This window comes from Budorcas taxicolor, chromosome 3, assembly GCF_023091745.1.
Source record: "Budorcas taxicolor isolate Tak-1 chromosome 3, Takin1.1, whole genome shotgun sequence".
Lineage (NCBI taxonomy): Eukaryota > Metazoa > Chordata > Mammalia > Artiodactyla > Bovidae > Budorcas > Budorcas taxicolor.
Genome location: NC_068912.1, coordinates 1,651,584 through 1,669,755, shown reverse-complemented (window position 1 = coordinate 1,669,755; position 18,172 = coordinate 1,651,584). Strand labels below are relative to the sequence as shown.

At 43.1% G+C, this 18,172-nt stretch overlaps 2 protein-coding genes across 2 annotated transcripts; one reads left to right on the top strand and one right to left on the bottom strand.

Moving 5' to 3' along the window:
* Positions 1 to 6,346: 6,346 nt before the first annotated feature.
* On the bottom strand, positions 6,347 to 16,575 carry CREG1 (cellular repressor of E1A stimulated genes 1). The gene is made up of 3 exons (XM_052637143.1): positions 16,222 to 16,575; positions 12,881 to 13,000; positions 6,347 to 6,535 (listed from the first exon to the last, which is right to left on the bottom strand). The coding sequence occupies exons 1-3, from the start codon at positions 16,573 to 16,575 to the stop codon at positions 6,347 to 6,349; spliced, it is 663 nt and encodes a 220-aa protein (XP_052493103.1).
* On the top strand, positions 12,084 to 12,536 carry LOC128044733 (dnaJ homolog subfamily C member 5-like). Its single transcript, XM_052637144.1, has one exon. The coding sequence runs from the start codon at positions 12,084 to 12,086 to the stop codon at positions 12,534 to 12,536; it is 453 nt and encodes a 150-aa protein (XP_052493104.1).
* Positions 16,576 to 18,172: the final 1,597 nt, after the last annotated feature.

Here is an 18,172-nt window from a genome sequence, read left to right as displayed (position 1 = left end):
CCTCATACTCGAAAGGAATCCAGAGCTGGACTAAAAGACAGAATGAACCATGAGTATTGGCCACAGTCTAGTGAAAATAAATGGCCTTGACCAGCGAAGCACAAATCCAAGGTGAAGGCAACCTCCGCCAGGCACAGCCCCCTGGGCTTAGAAACTCAGGGTTCTTAAGCCACTCCCTCTCCCTGCTTCAGATCTTCTCTTTGTTTGATCAGGGCCTGCCTTGCTTTCCAGGCCAAAGCTAGTCTGAGTCCAAAACACTCATCCCCTCTCCCTTTCGGGTCAGGGTTCTGCCCCCGTTCTGTAGCAGGTAATGAAGCACATGACAGGGAGGGGTAAATCCACGACAGTCGCCAGCAGCAGCACAGACCAGACCTCAGCTTCTCTCCTTTGCTCTGCTGGGCTTCTTTTACTCCAGGGTCATCTTATCGAGGTCATCCATCCCATCCAGCCCATGGTGCACTTGATCAGCTCTGCTGTACCCTAGTCCCCTCTTGCCCACGGTTTTGCTTTCTGCAGTTTCAGTTACCAGTGGCCAACCTCAGTCCAAAAATATTAAATGAAAAATTCCAGCAATAAACAATTTGTGCATTTTGTGTGTGTTGTTTTGAGTAGCGTGATGAAATCTCACACCATGAATCATCCCTTTGCCCAGCGAATTGATGCTGTGTGTACCCGTCACTTAGTAGTAGTAGTCTTGTTATCACGGTGCTTGTGTTCAGGTTACCCTTATTTTACTTAATCATGGTCCCAAATACAAGGGTAATGTTGGCAATTCATATAGTCTCTCATTTCAGTTCAGTTGCTCAGTCATGTCCGACTCTTTGCGACCCCATGATTTATAAATTGAACTTTATTGTGTGTATGTATAGGAAAAGAACATAGCACGTACAGGTTTGGTACGACCCTGGGTTTCAGGCACCTGCAAGGACTGGGGACAGTCTTGGAAAATATCCCCATGTATAAGCGGGAGATTACTGTTGTTTGGTCGCTAAGTCATGTCCGACTTTTGCGACCCCATGGACTGTATAGTCTGCCAGGCTCTTCTGTCCATGGGATTTCCCAGGGAAGAATACTAGAGTGGGAGAGTGGGTTACCATTTCCTTCTCCAGGGTATCTTCCTGACCCAGGGGTTGAACCTGTGTCTCCTGCTTTATAGGCAGGTTTTTTTTTGCCACTGAGCCACTTGGGTAAGCATGTGGAAGATTACTGTACAAGAAACCAGCATCTGCACAAAAAGTGGTCCACAGTGCCCCCTGGTGATCAATCAGAACATAGAACGTGTTAGTCGCTCAGTCGTGCCCGACTCTGCGATCCCATGGACTGCAGCCCTCCGGGCTCCTCTGTCCATGAGATTTTCCAGGCAAGGATACTGGAGTGGGTTGCCATCTCCTTCTCCAGGGGATCTTCCCAACCCAGGGATCAAACCAGGGTCTCCTGCACTGCAGGCAGATTCTTTACCAACTGAGCTACAGGGGAAGCCCCATCAGAACATAATGGGGACTTAATTTGCACATTCAATTAAAAAGGAAGCCACAGCACCTTCAGTGAAAAAGTGGTTGACTCTCCTCTGTGATAATTGGATCTTACTTGAATACAGGTATTTTTACATGGTACCAAATGATGAAGAGAAAATTCACAATAATTGAGTAAAGGGAATACTCTCAATTTAATTCTATCACAAGTTACCTTGGCACCCAAGGCCCTGAGGAAAGACCCTTGACAAAGACTGCATTCTGGTAAACCTCCAAATTTTAAGAAACAATGAATCGTTTACCAATAGGAAAGGGTCAAGTTATTCACTTTAAGCTTTAAATCAGCCAGAAGTTAATTTAACAACCTGCTAAAACACAAAGGGATTTTGGCAGTGGACGATGAAAAAAAGTGCAATAAACATTACCATCTCTGTGTAAGAAAATAAATATGACACATTTAATGAAAATAATGCTTTTTATTATTAATGCTTTGAGTAAGAAACCTACTCTACCAAGTTTAAGACACATCATTTTTCTTAAAGAGAAGCTGTTTGCTGGATTTCAGGTAAGTTCATTTTGTAGTTTCAAACTCATATTCAACTTCCTTTCTCTTAGCCATTTAAGGATTCAGTTGCTTGATTCCTGACACACCTCTTATAAAGGATCTCATAGTCTTCTAAAATCATGTCTATGGGTAATTAAAGCAAACGGTTTTCTCCCCTTCTGAAGAAATACGATTTTTAAACCATGTTGTCCCACCTCTGATGACCTGATTTAGGCAGTAACAGCATTAGAAGCCCCTTAGAGATCTGAAGAAGTTGAAAAAGCCTTAGGCCATTATTGAGAGAGGTGGAAGATGGATTTTGGCTCTGGTTGAACCTGGTCCACGTCCGGGTTGACATTAAGAAATGTTATAAAAGAACACAAATAACTTACACATAACCCCCCACCCCCTTTCTCTTTCATAATCCCCTTTTGGGATGAAAAGAAAAACATGTGTGCCTGTGTGTACGTATTTTGAGTGGAAGAAACTAATTACAGAGTGTCCACTTAGCTGGGGAAATCAAATTCAGAAAATTTTATGAACTTCCTTTTTTAAGTTAAATTAAGGAAGTTTTATCATCCTTTGTTCTAGATATTTATCACTTTAGACTTGAGGGTTTTTTTTTTTTTTTTTTTTATGTTCTGTATAAGAGATAGTTTTGCCTTTTGTTGGATTAACAACACCCAGGACTGCCAAACCTAGGTGGACCATGAGTGGGATGCTCCACTTGTGTTTCATCATTCTTTGTCTTGGCAAGATTTATCCAGGTGCACTGTAACAGCAGCCCTTAATACAGACGCAGGCAGCAGCTATGGGCGCGTGGCCCTCTCCCCAGCACAGCGGTTTTCAGGAATTGAGAACACACACTTGAGTACTTTCGAATGCCAATGGTCAATCTAAAACTGTAACTCTTCCTCTTCAAGGAGCACTGTTGGCAAACTATTTGGAATTAATGGAATAAAACGCTGATCATAAAGAAAGACATGTCTCTATGCAAATGGCTTCAAAATATGAAAAAATATATAATATATCCAACAATCTCATCTTCCAAGAAATCCAGTAATAATGCAACTCAATTCTGGAAGCAAGCAAGCAAAAAGAGAAAACTGGCTATTCTTCTGGCAAACTTTCCATAGAAAAACAGTAAGTGCTTCAAATCTATGTGAAACTTCCTAAGAAATTTCACACATGAGGTTAAATTTGCCATATACTGCTTCACCTAGAGAGGGGAAGAGAGGAAGAAAAATTATTTCATTAAACTGAGTTGACAAATCAGAAGTTAACTCATTCTTAGGAAAGGCTAGAGACACTTCTGATCTAAAAGTTTTAAGATCTCAAGTTAATTTTGGCCACTTAGTGTAGTAAAGAAAAATCTGAGTTTGCTAAAATGCAAAAAAATTCACCACTAAATTGAGTCCTGGTTTAGGGTCAGGCCTAGGGTCTTCATCTCAGCTCTCATCCCACCTCTCCAAGTATGATGCTGATACACTTTAGCAAGCGCTGCCAGGACAAAACACTGATCAGCAGCTGAAGCTATTGTGATCATCTCATTCAAGAATATCGGAAGAGTTAAAAAACAAATGAGAACAGAAGGGGTCCCAAACATTAAAGCAAAAGAGCAGCAGTCACCCAGCACTCAGCCGGGGAGGTGACCTTGATCCATTTTCCCACTGTAGCCCTGACCACGGACATGAGGAGATCCATCTCCAGGTAAGGAAGAGCGGGCAAGTTTGCAATTCATTGACCTCTCATTACCTCCATCTTTCCCTAGAGGCCTGCTGCTCAGACTTAACAGTGAGAGGAGGCAATTGCTGATACTTCTCAGAATTGCTTACCCAAGCACATCTACAAATACTTCCGGTAAGCATTACCACCTTCCATTCAATATGAGTCTAGCAAGAGAAGGACTACTGTGCACTCTCTTGGGCTATTAAACAGTCCTGATGGCAAACTTGGTGGGTGGAACGGTGGGGGACCCACTCCTGGGCTCTGAAATGGGTAGGAGTCAGAAGCATCTGTTCCAGAAGGTCACATTCAAGGCACTGGCCATTCCTAGGATTCTCGCATCCTGTCTCAGGAGGGGTCACACCCTGGGCTAGTCTTCTGCCCTCCTCTCACAAGGACAGGAAAAAATCCTCCCTCTTATCTCCAAGCTGCAGAAAAGGCCCACTCATCCATGTTAACAAAATAGAAACCTCAAATTTATCTTTTTCATTGACTTACTCAATGTGCAGACTTATGGGTTTTCTTTTCCAGTTTTACTTTGTTATTAAAGCAAACATTGCCCTCAGGCATGTAATTTAGACAAAGATAACTGTGCTTCAGAGACTGTTACGGCCTGTAAAAATGAACTTTAACCTTGAAGAGTGGGCCTGTCATCTTACTGACCATCCTCCTTGATGATTTGTTGCCCAGCCATAATGTTATAATTGCTACCTCTGTCTTCCTTCCTGAAAAGATGGCTTTTCAGGTCCAGAACACAATCACTGGCCTGGACCTCTTCTCCTGCAGGCACAATAGCAGAATAAATGCCATGACTGTTTGATTCGTTTTTGTTGTTGTTAGATTCTTTATTCAAACAACAGCCAAGAATCTTTGTCTCAAAGGATCAGCCTGACAAGTAGCCAGTGTTTATTAAATACCTACTCTGTGCCATGCAGTCTCCTAGGTTCAGTTTGGAATGAAAAACCAAAACTAAAACCTGAGTTCTGCTGTGAAGAGATTTACAGTCATGATGGGAAGGCAATGGTTCACCAATAGCTCTGTTATACAATATAATAAGGCAGAATAAATGAATGCTGAGAACTTAAGCCCAAACCTGAGCTGCAACCTACAAAGTCTAGCTTAGCATGGACACTCTCACCTCCACAAGTAGCAGCCAGTCTGTCACAAGCAGAAAGAGGTTAAATTACACTGGCACTGGAGCCTGGCCAGCTGCCAGTGATGTGACTGACCAGGGGGCAGCAAAACCTCCTTTCAAAACACAGCGAAGGTTTGGAGCTAGAATGCTGGGCTTTGAATCCCAGCACTATTGCTTCCTAAAACTTTAAGCAAGTTTCTGACTTTTCTGTGCATCAGCTCTCCATCAGAAAAAAAGCAAAGGAAAAAAGACTACCTAACTCATAGGACTGCGGTGAGAGTTGAGTGAGTTTAGACATGGGAAGCCGCCAGTTAGCACCAGCCAACAATGCCCACCAGACGCTACTGCTGCTGCTGTTACTGTCATCACCATCCGCGAGGCCTTGAGGCTGCCAGACAGGCCAACGCGACCCGTGTTGCTGGGGAAAAGTACCAGTCCCTTGTATTCCTTCATTTGAACCCTAACCTAATTTCAAAAAATTTGATCACACCCTTCTTTCCCACCCTCTCCCATCTTCAGGTTACATTCTTCTCTTTCATTCTCTCTGATTGCTCCTGCCCGCCCAGTGTCCATTTCCTGGCAGGAAATACCACACACTCCCACAGGCACTACAGGACCAGGGCCTGAGGATCTGGGTCACATGCTCAGACTGCATGTGAATCCTTCACGTTGGGTAAAGTACCCGGCTCTGATTCTCATGAGAAAATGCCATCATGGGTCAGAACTAGGCTCCACAAGCACAGACCTAAGACAGGGTCTTGGGAATTCCCTGGTAGCCCAGTGGTTAGGACTGAGCTCTTTCTCTGTTGTGGCCCAGGTTCAAACTCTGATCATGGAACTAAGATACTACAAGTCATGGGGCGCAGGCAAAAAAAATAATATATAGTCTCCACCTGATGTCCTAGCTTATAGATAGAGTTCAGGGTGTCTCTGATGGGGAAAAACTGGGATGGAAAGAGGTTTTCATTTTCATTAAGCTCTAACTGAAATGTATTATCCTCTTTAATGATGAATGTAGGCAATAAACAAAGTGGTGACAGTGTATCTGTGATGGCCACTGACAGAAATATAGAAATTACAGATTATTTTCATATCATGGCACTGTTGCTGCCAATGTCTTAAAATATTCACTTCTCACTACTCTGAACATACAGAAAGGTTATGGACTCTCTACTGTAACTTACTATTTAATGTATTCATCAAAAAGCCAACATATTATTCTATATCCCATATTTTATATACCCCACATTTTATGAAATATTTTTCTAAATATATATCCATATAGTTGGTTTCTTTTGTAATCTTATGTACTTTATGTATTAAAAATACTATTCCCAGGGGAGTCATAGGCCTTACCAGCTTGCCAAAATGGTCCATGGTACAGGAAATGGTTAAGACTCATTTGCTTTAGAAGATTGAGGACCACTGATAAGGGCTGCAATATTATAAAGACAGATGATGTGTAAATACTTACTGAGATGTGGCATTATAATATTCTGCAGGTGTCACTATTTTTGGTCCACCAAAGTAGTCCAGGACCCAGATATTGGTTATATTCAACTTAGCGAAGAACCAGTTATGGCTGGATGGCCAGGTTTTCATCTCAGGGTGTCGAATGAATAATGAATTCTTTGCAACATCCATTTCTGTTTCACTCACCTAAAAGACATATAAAATAAACCTACTTAGAGCAATAACATTTTGTTTTCTTGGCTGTTAAGAATGTGTGATTCTAGCATTCCACAAACCCTAAAGAGTTTATTTAGTTATAAATCCTGATTTTTAAAATTATTATTTCTGAAATTAATTATTGATCAATAATTGACATATAACTCTGTATTAGTTTTAGGTGTATACAATATAAAGATTTGATATATGCATACCCTGCAAAATAATCACAAGTTCAGTTGCCGTTCATCACCACACATAGTAGTAATTTTTTCTCGCCTTTTTTTCCCCTTTGTGCTGAGCACTTTTAACATCTACTACAAAGTTTGATCTTAAGCAATCAAGAGGCAGTAAAAGAAGCTTGAAGAAATGCAGAGAACAATGGAGATTTCAAATGGTGATAACATATACTATAATGAAGTGGGAAACCACCATGAGTACCAGTTTTCACTGTGAAATAGCAATTTTGAGCTATCAGAGTAACTGGCACAAAGCACTATAATAAACTATTCCTGGTGGTTATGCTGTGTAACATTAGCACTTGTATCCCACTGCATGCATATGTTAAACACATAGATGGGTGCACATAAAGGATATAAGTCTGTTGAAGAAGCACAGTGGAACTCAAGTGCATCTGCTGCCCTCCCCCTTTCTCTGACCACTGAAGAACACTCAGCTCCAGAAATATAGCCACATAGAATTTTGAGACCATGATTAAAACCTATCTGAGGTATTCATGGAGAAGGCGATGGCACCCCACTCCAGTACTCTTGCCTGGAAAATCCCATGGACGGAGGAGCCTGGTAGGCTGCAGTCCTTGGGGTCAAGAGTTGGACACGACTGAGCAACTTCACTTTCCCTTTTCACTTTCATGCATTGGAGAAGGAAATGGCAACCCACTCCAGTGTTCTTGCCTGGAGAATCCCAGGGACGGGGGAGCCTGGTGGGCTGCCGTCTATGGGGTCGCACAGAGTCGGACACGGCTGACGTGACTTAGCAGCAGCAGCAGCAGAGGTATTCATGATTGACAAGGTCAACAAGTCTGCCTACTGGCTTAGCAATCAGATCAGTCCTCATGACACCTTGCCCTTTGCCCTTCCCACTGTTTTATTTAACCTCTTCTCTCTAGCACTCACCTCCAACTATCTAAATTTATTTCTAGTATTTAATATAGATACTCTCCCTTGTCTTCAATTTTTAAAATTTATTTTTAATTAGAGGATTAGTTGCTTTACAATGTTGTATTGTTTTCTGCCATACATGAACATGAATCAGCCATACGTACAGGTATGTCCCCTCCCTCATGAACCTCCACCCCACCCCTCCACGTTGTCACAGAGCATCAGGCTGAGCTCCCTGCGCTATACAGCAACTTCCTATTGGCACTCTGTTTTACACATGGTAATATACATGTTCTGATGCTATTCTCTCAATTCATCCTACCCTCTACTGCCCCCGCTATGTCTATAAGCCTGTTCTCTATGTCTGAGTCTCTATTCCTACCCTGCAAATAGGTTCACCAGTACCATTTTTCTAGATTCCATATACATGCATTAATATACATTTTCCTGACTTACTTCACTCTGTATAACAGGCTCTAGGTTCATACACCTCACTAGAACTGACTCAAATTCATTCCTTTTTATGACTAATATTCCATTGTATATACGTACACATCTTCTTTATCCTTTCATCTATCAGTGGACATCTAGGTTGCTTCCATGTCCTGGCTATTGTAAATAGTGCTACAGTGAACACTGGGATACATGTGTCTTTTCCAACAGTTTTATTAGGGTATATGCCCAGTAGTGCGATTGTTGGGTCATATGTGACACCACCCTTATGGCAGAAAGTGAAGAGGAGCTAAAAAGCCTCTTGATGAAAGTGAAAGAGGAGAGCGAAAAAGTTGGCTTAAAGCTCAACATTCAGAAAACGAAGATCATGGTATCTGGTCCCATCACTTCATGGGAAATAGATGGGGAAACAGTAGAAACAGTGTCAGACTTTATTTTGGGGGGCTCCAAAATCACTGCAGATGGTGACTGCAGCCATGAAATTAAAAAACGCTTACTCCTTGGAAGAAAAGTTATGACCAACCTAGATAGCACATTCAAAAGCAGAGACATTACTTAGCCGACTAAGGTCCGTCTAGTCAAGGCTATGGTGTTTCCTGTGGTCATGTATGGATGTGAAAGTTGGACTGTGAAGAAGGCTGAGTGCCGAAGAATTGATGCTTTTGAACTGTGGTGTTGGAGAAGACTCTTGAGAGTCCCTTGGACTGCAAGGAGATCCAACCAGTCCATTCGGAAGGAGATCAGCCCTGGGATTTCTTTGGAAGGAATGATGCTAAAGCTGAAGCTCCAGTACTTTGACCACCTCATGAGAAGGGTTGACTCATTGGAAAAGACTCTGATGCTGGGAGGGATTGGGGGCAGGAGGAGAAGGGGACGACCGAGGATGAGATGGCTGGATGGCATCACGGACTCAATGGACGTGAGTCTGAGTGAACTCTGGGAGATGGTGATGAACAGGGAGGCCTGGTGTGCTGCGATTCATGGGGTCACAAAGAGTCGGACACGACTGAGCGATTGATATGAACTGAACTGAATGGTAGTTTTATTCCTAGTTTTTAAATAAATCACCATACTGTTCTCCACAGTGGCCGTGGTCAATCTAAATTCCCACAAACAATGCAAGAGGGTTCCCTTTTCTCCACATCCACTCTAGCATTTATTGTTGGTAGTTTTTTGATGATGGTCATCCTGACTGGTGTGAGGTCGTACCTCATTGTAGTTTTGATTTGCATTTCTCTATAATAAGCGATGTTGAGCATGTTTTCATGTGTTTATTAGCCATCTGGATGTCTTCTTTGGGGAAATGTCTGTTTAGGTCTTCTGTCCATTTTTTTTACTGGGTTTTTTGTTTTTCTGTTGTTGAGCTGCATGAACTTCTGTGTATTCTGGAGAGTAACTGCCAGGAGCCACCACGGGAGATCCCACCCATGACAAAGGTCACGTGGAGAAGACCTGACAGGCAAAGGCAGATCAGGACTCAAGGGACTCCCTGGACCTGCTCGAGCATCCACCCCGAAACCAAAATCTGTCTGTCTACTGTTTACTATATTATGCCTTTCAACCACTCTTCTGATGTTAGCAGGGGGCTATCCCCGACCACCTTTCTCTGGATAAAGTCAACTCAGGGCTCTAAGTTGATACGTCTCCTGGGCATGAAAGGAATATTTCTATTCTAACCCCTCTGTTGGCATTCTAGCTTGCTTGACAGGTTTTTCCTTACTTTTACAACTAACGCACATGATTGTTCACAAACTTCCCAACCATGAAAGGCACGGGAAGCCTAAACATTCTAAAAGTCTTAATGGGCATAGAGCCCTTTAAGGGGTGAAAAATTATTAGAATAGTACTGGTAAAGGGCTTCATTATTGGGCCAATGCTTGCTGCCAAGTTTCCATATCCGTTATCCATTGTGCACCTGGGAGTGCATTAGTTAACATAGTTGGAATGTAAGAAAAACAAGTAATAGCCTTGGAATTAACCACATCAGAACTTTGAGCTAATAAGTTCTTTCTTTGTTGTAACCCACTGCACCTTTGCTCCATGAGAATGTAACTCTGTTTAGTACTTTCTGAGGCTGACACAGATTAGAGATATAAGAAAGAACACTTCAAGGGAAAACAAGTTTTCTGGCTGACCAACCTTTATCAAAAAAGGGTCATAAAATGTCAACAGGCCTGCAGGCCAGAAGATAACGTACATAAGACCCTTGTTTATGGAAAGGCATACAGAAAAAAATCCTGGTTTCGATAAGGGCAAAACTGCTGGAGTGTTTGGGCTGACTCTGCATGACCTTGCATCTTTCATTGCCCTCTATGTACCAGTCAGGGTATAAAAGCTCCTTTTGAAAATAAAGTTACGGGCCTCTCTCACCGAAGCTTGGTCTTCCCGTGTCATTCATTCGCCGATTCCATTCATCTTGAGGGTATCCCTGGACTCTGCTGAGGCTGGACCCCCGCAAGTAATCCTTTGTCAGTTGCTTCATTTGCAATTGTTTTCTCCCATTCAGATAGTTGTCTTTTCATCTTGTTTATGGTTTTTATTGCTGTGCAAAAGCTTTTAAGATTAATTAGAGTCTGTTTGTCCATTTTTGTTTTTATTTCCATTACTCTAAGAGATGGTCATAGAGGATCTTGCTGTGATTTACATCAAAGAGTGTTCTGCCTATGTCTTCCTCTAAGAGTTTCTTAGTTTCTGGTCATCTTGAATCCATTTTGAGTTTATCTTTGACTATGGTGTTAAGAAGTGTTCTAATTTCATTCTTTTTCATGTAGCTGTCCAGTTTTTCCAGCACCACTTCTTGAAGAGACTATCTTTTTTCCATTGTATAATTTGCCTCCTTTGTCAAAGATAAGGTGCCCATAGACATGTAGGCTTACCTATGGGCTATCTTGTTCCATGGGTCTATATTTCTGTTTTTGTGGCAGTACCATACTGTCTTGATGACTGTAGCTTTTTGCCTGAAGTCAGGAGGATTGATTCCTCCAGCTCTATTCTTCTTTCTCAAGGTTGCTTTGGCTATTCATGGTCTTTGCATTTCCATACAAATTGTGAAATTTTTTAATTCTAATTCTATGAGAAATGCCACTGGTAATTTGATTGGGATTGCACTGAATCTATAGATTGCTTAGTCATTTTCATAATATTGATTCTTTTGATCCAAGAACTCGACATATCTCTCCATCTATGTGTGTCATCTTTGATTTCTTTCATCAGTGTCTTATAGTTTTCTGTACATGGCTCTTTTCTCTCCTTAAGTAGGCTTATTTCTAGGTATTTTATTCTTTTTTGTTGCAATGGTGAATGGGATTGATTCCATAATTTCTCTGATTTTCCATTTTTAGTGTATAGGAATGAAAGGGATTTGTGTGTATTGATTTTTTGCATACTCCCCTGTTAATATACTTAATCTGCTTTCTGCTCTAAGCCACTGTTAAATACAGAGACAAGGAATCCAAACATGGAAAATATTGTACAGTGTACAACATGGTCAGGAGTATGAACTTTGAGCAGATGTTCCTTATATAGGAGCTTAATAGCTGTTACATCTGTTCAGCTTCAAAAAATAGTTCCTTTTTCTTATTGAACATCTATCTGCTCAATTATAGCTCAATATCTTATTGAACACCTACATGAAAGGAACCAATTAAAACCTTTAGTTTTTATGAAATTACATATTAGAATATATTCTAACTCTGTACCTCAATCACAAATTTTATTTTATTCTCAAAATATGTCTTCCTTCACTGTTAATAACATGATGATCTTCTAAAACCAGTGTCTGGCCCCCACCGCTTCTGCCGGTGCTGCTCCCGCGCCCTCTGCCACTACCCGCGCCGCGGTTGCCGCCGCCGGGTCCCGAAGCGCAGCCCGGCTGAAGAGCGCGCCGGCCGGCTGCCCAGGAGCACCGCGCAGGGAAGGGGGAGCCGCGGAGTCGGCGGGCGGGCGCGCGGGCAGACCAGCGTGCCATGGCAGACCAGAGACAGCGCTCACTCTCTACCTCTGGGCAGTCCCTGTACCATGTACTGGGGCTGGACAAGAACGCAACCTCGGATGACATTAACAAGTCCTACCGGAAGCTGGCCTTGAAATACCACCCTGACAAGAACCCTGATAACCCGGAGGCTGCGGACAGGTTTAAGGAGATCAACAACGCCCACGCCATCTTGACGGATGCTGCGAAAAGAAACATCTACGACAGTTACGGCTCCCTGGGGCTCTACATGGCCGAGCAGATGGGGGAGAAGAACATACCCTCCAGCTGGTGGGCCAAGGCCCTGTTCATCTTCTGCGGGCTCCTCACCTGCTGCTACTGCTGCTTCTGCTGCTGCGGCAAGTGCAAGCCCAAGGCGCCGGAGGGGGAGGAGACCGAGTTCTATGTGTCCCCCGAGGACCTGGAGGCGCAGCTGCAGTCCGACTAGAGGGAGGCCGCAGACACGCCATCGTCATCCGGCCGGCATCTGCCACGGAGACCACCCAGCTCACGGCTGACTCCCACCCCAGCTACCACACCGACGGGTTCAACTAAGTCCAGGATCAGTCAGCACCCGGCCACTCAACCTTAGAATCATGAACTGTAGTCACAGAGATGGCGTGGGAGCCGCCCTGGCCCCAGGAGGGCCGCGCAGACCCGCCTCTGTGCCCGCCCATCCACCTCCGACACATACAGTATTTAAAGCAGTTTAGCTTTAAATATATACGGTCAAAATATATATATATAAAATAAAAAAAATAAAACCAGTATCTGTTCTTACATGATATTTACCTTGATAACAGTTCCTGATAGTATTATGTGAGCACAGAGGGGACTCTGGGGATCAAATCCATATTTTCTGCAGAAACTAGTCTCTGCCAAAGACATGGTCAATGTAGCATATGGATTCTCCTGTAGAGAGAAAAATGAAGACCTCTCATGTGAAATATTGTCTCTGAGAGGAAATAAATTTCACAAGTTGCATTCACATTGTCCCCAGAACTTGACGATTCTTTCATGAAACAATGAATTGGAAAATACCACCTTTCACTTGGGAAAATTACTACTTGGATAGATTGATCTTTTTCCTCTCTCCAAAAAAAAAAAAAAAGTGTGTTGGAGGTTGTTTCACATTTTAAGTAACTAACTCGCTAAGAATTATGTTAAACACTTTTCTTTTTCTTAGACTCCTAATTTGTCCCATACTTACCAGAGGAATTATAACTACATTACCACCCAAATACAAGGCTGATCTCTAACCTTCACTGAAAGAGCTAAAGGATTAGACTAATGTGAAACTAATACATAAAAATACCACCATGGTTCAACTAGCTAATTGTACAATTTAAGCAAGAAAATAGCTGAATCATGCTTCTTGGTTATCTTATGCTAGCAGAAACTGTCATGTGATTTCAAAACTGGAGAAGTTGCTCACTCCTGTTCTAGCAGTAAGAGAATTTCTTAAATTAAAAATGTGATATAAGCAAAATTCCTAATTCTTTCTTATTCAGAAATCAGCTTCATAAAAGGCACTGTTGACAGATTACAGCAAAATTCACATGCTACATTTAGTGTTTTAAACCTCAAATGTCTTGTGTGTGGGATTTTGCCATCTCACAGTGACCCATCAAAACAGTGAGTCATAAAGAGATCTCTTTGGAATTATTAGGCCAAAAATTTGCTGTCAACAAAATCTATTAGGCAAGGCACTAGGGAGACCAAAAATAGGGGACAGGGAGCCTCAGACAAGGTCTTTCCCTTCTCTGTGAGTTTATAATCTGGTTGAAAAGTCAAACATAAACAAGGTTTAAAAATGCAAAACAAAGACACAGAAGAGGTCAAAAGGCAGCACATAACTAACTGCCAAGTGAATGATACAGGTAAGTGTATTTGAAGTTCAGTGTAAGGAGATATCAGCAACCTGGAGTGATATGGAAACTCCAGGGAGCCTTGTAAGATAGTCAAAATCAGCACAAAAGTGAAAAGATGTATTAAAGGTTAAGGGCATTGTAACTGCAAAAACACAGAATGGGGAAAGTATAGAACAAGACTGTGAGTAGTGAAAACCCAATTACATGCTCAAGTATTCATAATGATGTTATGTGTTAACTGCTGTCATTTTTGATATTGATAGTAAATTCACCCCTTCTTTTTCTTGATTAATCTGAGTAGAGGTGCATTGTTTTTTCAAAGCACCAGTTTCTGGTTTTATCAGTTTTCTGTGTTTTCCTGTTTTCTTTTTCATTGATTTCTGCTCTTATATTCATTATTTCCAACTGTCTTTTGACTTTTGATTTCATTGCTCTCCTTGTTATAGCTTTTAGAGTGGAAGCGAAAGTCATTGTTATAGTAACTTTATCTTTCTAATATAGGTGTTTTGTGCTATAAATTTGCCTTTAAGCACTGTGTTACCTGCAATCCATAAATCGAAATATGTTTTGCTTTAATAAAAGCAAAAAATAAGTTAAAAATATTTTGGAATTCTGTGATTTCTTTTTTGACCATCTGTTATTCTATAGTTTTCAAATATTTCTTTGTGTTAGTGATTTCTAATTTAATTCTGTTTTGGACACAGAGCATATTTATGTGGAACTTGAAGTCTTTTAAATATATTAAGACTTATTTTATGTCCCCTAAGTAAATGTTTTCTGTATTGGTAAATATATCATGTGTACTTAAAAAGAATGTATATTCTGCTGTTTTTTGGTTGTTCAGATGTGATAGTAAATCTGGTTCTTCTTATTCCATCTTGACTAAAAAGTGGAAGTCAGTAATTTTTTGAAACTACTTAGATATAGTTTACATTTCATAAAAATTCATCTGTTTTAAGTGTTTGGTTCATTGCTTTTTTACTATATTCATAAAGCTGTATAGCAGTCACCACTACCTAATTCCAGTATATTTTCACCATCCAAAAAAGAAAGCCCATACCAGTTATCAGTCACACCCGTTCCCCCTCTGCCAGCTCTTGGCAGTCACTACATCTGCTTTCTGGTCTCTCTAGATAAGCTTATTTTGTAATTTTAATGTAAATGAACCATATAATATGTAGCCTTTCAGACTGGCTTCTTTTGCTTACTGTAATATTTTTAAGGTTCATCCATGTTGTACCATGTATTATTATTTCTTTTTATGGCTGAATAATACTTCATTGTATGGATATTTTATTATGAGGAAATGAATTAGTCACTTTTTTGGCAGGGGGGAAATATCTTTTTTCCCTAAACTTTCAAAACTTTTTATTTGCATTGGGTTATAGTTGATTAACAATGTTGTGGTAGTTTCAGTTGAATAACAGAGGGACTCAGCCATACATATACGTGTATCCATTCACCCCCATACTCCCGTCCTATCCAGGCTGGCACATAACATTGAATAGACTTCCATGTGCTATACAGAAGGTTCTTGTTGGTTATACATTTTGAGTATAGCAACCTGTACATGACCTTGTGAAACTCCCTTCCTCCTGGCAACCATAAGTTTATTTTCTAAGTCGGTGAATCTCTGTTTTGTAAATTCATTTGTATCATTTCTTTTTAGATTCCACGTATAAGGGATATCATAAGATATTTCTCCTTCTCTGACTTACTTCACTCAGTATGAGTTGGTAGACATTTGAATTACTTCCCTTCCCTTTTTGCCTGTTGTCAATAATGCAGCTATGAACTTTTGTGTACAAGATTTTATGTGGTATGTTTTCAGTTCTCTGAAAATTCTACATTTTGTTGTAGAATTGCTGGCTCATAGGGTTACTGTTTCAGGTAAGGCCTTCCCTGGTGGCTCAGACAGTAAAGCGTCTGCCTGCAGTGCGGGAGATCTGGGTTCGATCCCTGGGTTGGGAAGATCCTCTGGAGAAGGAAATGACAACCCACTCCAGTACTCTTGCCTGGAAAATTCCATGGACTGAGGAGCCTGGTAGGCTACACTCCACGGGGTCGCAGAGTCGGACACGACTGAGCGACTTCACTTCACTTCAATGCACGCCTAGCCAGCGCAGGAGAGAAGATCCAGAGGTTTGGGCTGAGTTCAAACTCATCTCTACGATTCCGGCTCTCCTTTCCAAGCAGAATTTAAGCGGTAGTCGAAAGGCTCGCGCTCCAGCCCCGCGGAGCCACACTGCCCCTCCGGCTCACCTGCAGGTTGCCCACCGATTGCTGCAGCGGGCTCAGGTAGAAGTAGGGCACGCCGCTGCCCTTGCCCGGGGGCCCATCGCTGAGCGATAAGACGTCGGCAAAGGGCCGGCCGCGCACCCCCTCCTGCGTTGAGATGGTGGCCAGTGCGCCCCAGTCACAGACGTTTGTCACGAAGCGGGCCACGAGCGCCGCATTCTCCCGGGGCGGCAGCGGCGGCAGCAGCTCGGCGGCGTCCCAGTCCCCGTGGCCCCGGCCGCCCCGGCCTCGCGCCGGCGCCACCAGCAGAGTCACCAGCGCGGGCGCCAGCAGGAAGGCGAGCACTGCCCGCACGAACCCGCAGGCACAACCCGCCATGACGGTGACCCCAGCGAGACTTCGGAGCGCGGCGGCCTACCCCGCCCAAGCATCGCCCAGAGTCGGGCCCCGCCCCCTCCGAAGGGGACCAATCGAAGCCCTCGGGTGGAGGACGGGGGGCGTGTCCCTCGGCCGGCTCCTCCACTCGCTGGGGCTGACCGGTTATCCACCTCCCCGCCGCCCGCAGGACTGGGAAATGGTCCTGAATAGGGTGTTTCGAGAAGGAAATGGCAACCCACTCCAGTATTCTTGCCTGGAGAATCCCAGGGACGGGGGAGCCTGGTGGGCTGCCGTCAGTGGGGTCGCGCAGAGTCGGACACGACTGAAGCGACTTAGCAGCAGCAGCGGGGTGTTTGTTTCTTCGATGCCTGATAAAACGGAGGCTGAGAGAAATTAAGTCATACTACTAGGAAAGGACCAGCCTTTTCATATGTACGCCTTCCTTTAATACCTTTGGTTAGGACTACCTGATATCTGAGAAGGATTGCTGCGCTTCCTACTTACGCTCCTCCTTTCCGATTACTTCACTGTAGGCTCTGAAGAGCAGCTGGTTCCAGAGAGAAGGACAGAAGCCCCCAATTTAGACTATTTTTGTAAACTACTCCTGGCGTTGGAGACTCTCAGATAGAGACATTTTGGTATTGTCAGGGTACCATGCACGAATTTGAATTCATCGAAGCCAGTTGTGGCTTCCCAGATGGTGCTAGTGGTAAACAACGCGCCTGCCAATGCATGAAACAAAAGAGATGCTGGTTCCTCCCTGGTTGGAAGGATACCCTGGAGAAGGAAATGGCAACCTACTCCGGTATTCACGCCCGGTGAATCCCATGGACAGAGGAGCCTGGTGGGCTACCGCCCACAGGGTCGCAAAGAGTCGGACACAACTGAAGCAACTTAGCATAGGGGCCAGCTGTGGACCTGACTCATCAGGCTCAGGGGCAGTGGTTTCCTAAATGTCTTCCTCTTGCTGACCCTCCCCCCATGTAAGTGGCATTTCCCTGTTGCTCCTCCTACAGTCTATTCTGGGGTGATTCCTCTTTCTGATACTCTTGAGAATTAATAACCTCAGAACACCTGATCTGCCTTCTTTATAATTGTAAACTAAAGTCACATATCCCCAGAGTGAGTCCTCATCTCCTTGGCGTGGCCTCAAATCCAAATTTTCATTGTTGTTATATATGCCGAGTGGTAGTGCTGCTGCAGCCGTTTGTCACTAGGCCTGGCCCTGTCAACTCGTAAGCCTTGTAAATCTGGTCTCTGAGGCTGCGATGTTCAACAAAGGTGAGGTAACTTCCCTCAGCTGCCCTGGGCTGGTCAAGTGAGCAGGTGAGAGCCACAGGTTTGTGAGCCAAAGCCCTGCGTCCGCTTCCTGCTTCCAACTCCGCCTCCGCATATTCAGCCGCAGAGATTTTAGGCTGTTCAGTAAGAATTTGGGTGGAGAAACGAGATTTACTCTCAGTAGCAGCCTTCAGTTCCCTCTGGTGGCCGAAAGGTGTTACACAGACAGCTTGTACGTTCAAATAAGGGAGTGAACAGTTCAGTCAAGTCGTTTTCCTTTTTAATAGCCGAATTTGGGAGAACTTCAAGCTAAATAGAA

Excerpts from the sequence above, each read along its gene's own strand:
- CREG1 (XM_052637143.1), bottom strand. The coding sequence starts at position 16,575 with ATGGCGGGTTGTGCCTGCGGGTTCGTGCGGGCAGTGCTCGCCTTCCTG. Across the intron at positions 13,001-16,221 it reads AATCGGTGGGCAACCTGCAG|GAGAATCCATATGCTACATT; the intron begins GTGAGCCGGAGG and ends TTCTCTCTACAG. Across the intron at positions 6,536-12,880 it reads TATCAGGAACTGTTATCAAG|GTGAGTGAAACAGAAATGGA; the intron begins GTAAATATCATG and ends TATGTCTTTTAG.
- LOC128044733 (XM_052637144.1), top strand. The coding sequence starts at position 12,084 with ATGGCAGACCAGAGACAGCGCTCACTCTCTACCTCTGGGCAGTCCCTG.